At 50.6% G+C, this 1,337-nt stretch overlaps 1 protein-coding gene across 1 annotated transcript in view; it reads left to right on the forward strand.

Moving 5' to 3' along the window:
- Window positions 1–1,337, forward strand: part of LOC104991993 (phosphofurin acidic cluster sorting protein 2-like) — a gene marked incomplete at its 3' end in the record, with an annotated part of 16,228 nt that overhangs the window by 7,865 nt on the left and 7,026 nt on the right. The window contains exon 7 of the mRNA XM_010844700.1: window positions 76–383. Coding sequence (XP_010843002.1) covers window positions 76–383 — 308 coding nt within the window. The remainder of the gene's footprint in view (window positions 1–75; window positions 384–1,337) is intronic.

Raw genomic sequence — 1,337 nt, forward strand, 5'->3', positions numbered from 1 at the left:
TTTCTGGCCCGCCCCTGCCCGCCGTCGCTGGGGAGCAGCCCCGCGTGCTCTGACCGCGCCCCGCTTCTCTTGCAGCAGCAAAACTTCAAGCAGAAAGTGGTGGCCCTGCTGCGGAGGTTTAAAGTCTCCGACGAGGTGAGGGGGCGGCCCCTGGCAGCCGGGGCCCTGGTGGGAAGAGGGCCCAGAGGCCAGCTCTGGGCGGGTCTCCAGACGGTGATGTCTTCATCCGGGAGTGTGGACGGTGGGGCCACCCCCAGGGCCGCTCGGGGGTGGGCAGAGGCCCGGGCAGTGCCCATGGTGCTTCCTGAACGATCGCTGGACAGACCTGGAGGAAAGCGGGGTGTTGTATTTGGGGGGGATGACCACGGGCTTTATTTTTTAGGGTAGTTTTAGGTTCACAGAAAAACAGTACAGTTTCCATGTGCCCCGTCACCCCACACGGCCTCCCTGGCTATCAACCGTGTGCTTTAAAATTTCTTCTTTTCGCTTTTTTCTAATCTCCAAATGATGAGTTTGTAGAACTTTGATAACCAGAAGAAAAATGCCTGGTTTTTCTTTAAATGTGATCAGAGGACAGTTCGTCCCCAGGCTCTGGACCCACCCAGGGCATGTGGCATGTAAGTGTCTGAGCCCCAAGGCCTTGTCACCACGTGGGTCCCAGCAGTGAGAGGTTGCTGCTGAGCTGTGAACGATGCTGGGATTCTTGGCCTCCTGAGGACAGGAATTCAATGCGGGGCCAGTGACGAGGCTTGATCGTTCACAGCTTTTGTGTGATAAAGATTTATTAAAGTATAAAAGAGAGAGAGACAGCTTCTGACATAGACATCAGAAGAGGGTAGAAAGAGGGCCCCCCTGCTAATCTTTAGGAATAAGTTACATGCCAATCAGGAGGCTGTTAATTAGAGAAAGGAAGTGTCTCAATACTCAGAGACTGGCACCAGGTCTCTCACCCACAACATGCATTTTGAGATAACATTGACACAAAGTGAGTTATCCCGGGCCATAAAATGATTGACGTGAATCTTGAAGAAAGGCAGGTTTCCAAGCAGATACATGGTCTGGATAACACAGCTTAAGAGAACGCCTGCATGGGTAAAACATACTGGTTCGTCAAGTCTGTTCTGAATCTTTGGTGGAACCGACTTGAAGACAGAACCTAGAGTAAATACATCGTTCATTAACACAGCTTAAGAAAAACGTTTCCATAAGAAAAACGCATTGGTTAGCTCAAGGCATGAGAAAAGTTCAGGTGGAACCAGGTGTCGTCATGGCGACACAGAATTTTAAAAGAAGCTTTTAAATTTGTACAGAGAAGGGAAAAAAGTCTGACGCTTGTA

The sequence above is a fragment of the Bison bison genome, unplaced genomic scaffold (assembly GCF_000754665.1).
Source record: "Bison bison bison isolate TAMUID 2011002044 unplaced genomic scaffold, Bison_UMD1.0 scf7180017848210, whole genome shotgun sequence".
Taxonomy (NCBI): domain Eukaryota; kingdom Metazoa; phylum Chordata; class Mammalia; order Artiodactyla; family Bovidae; genus Bison; species Bison bison.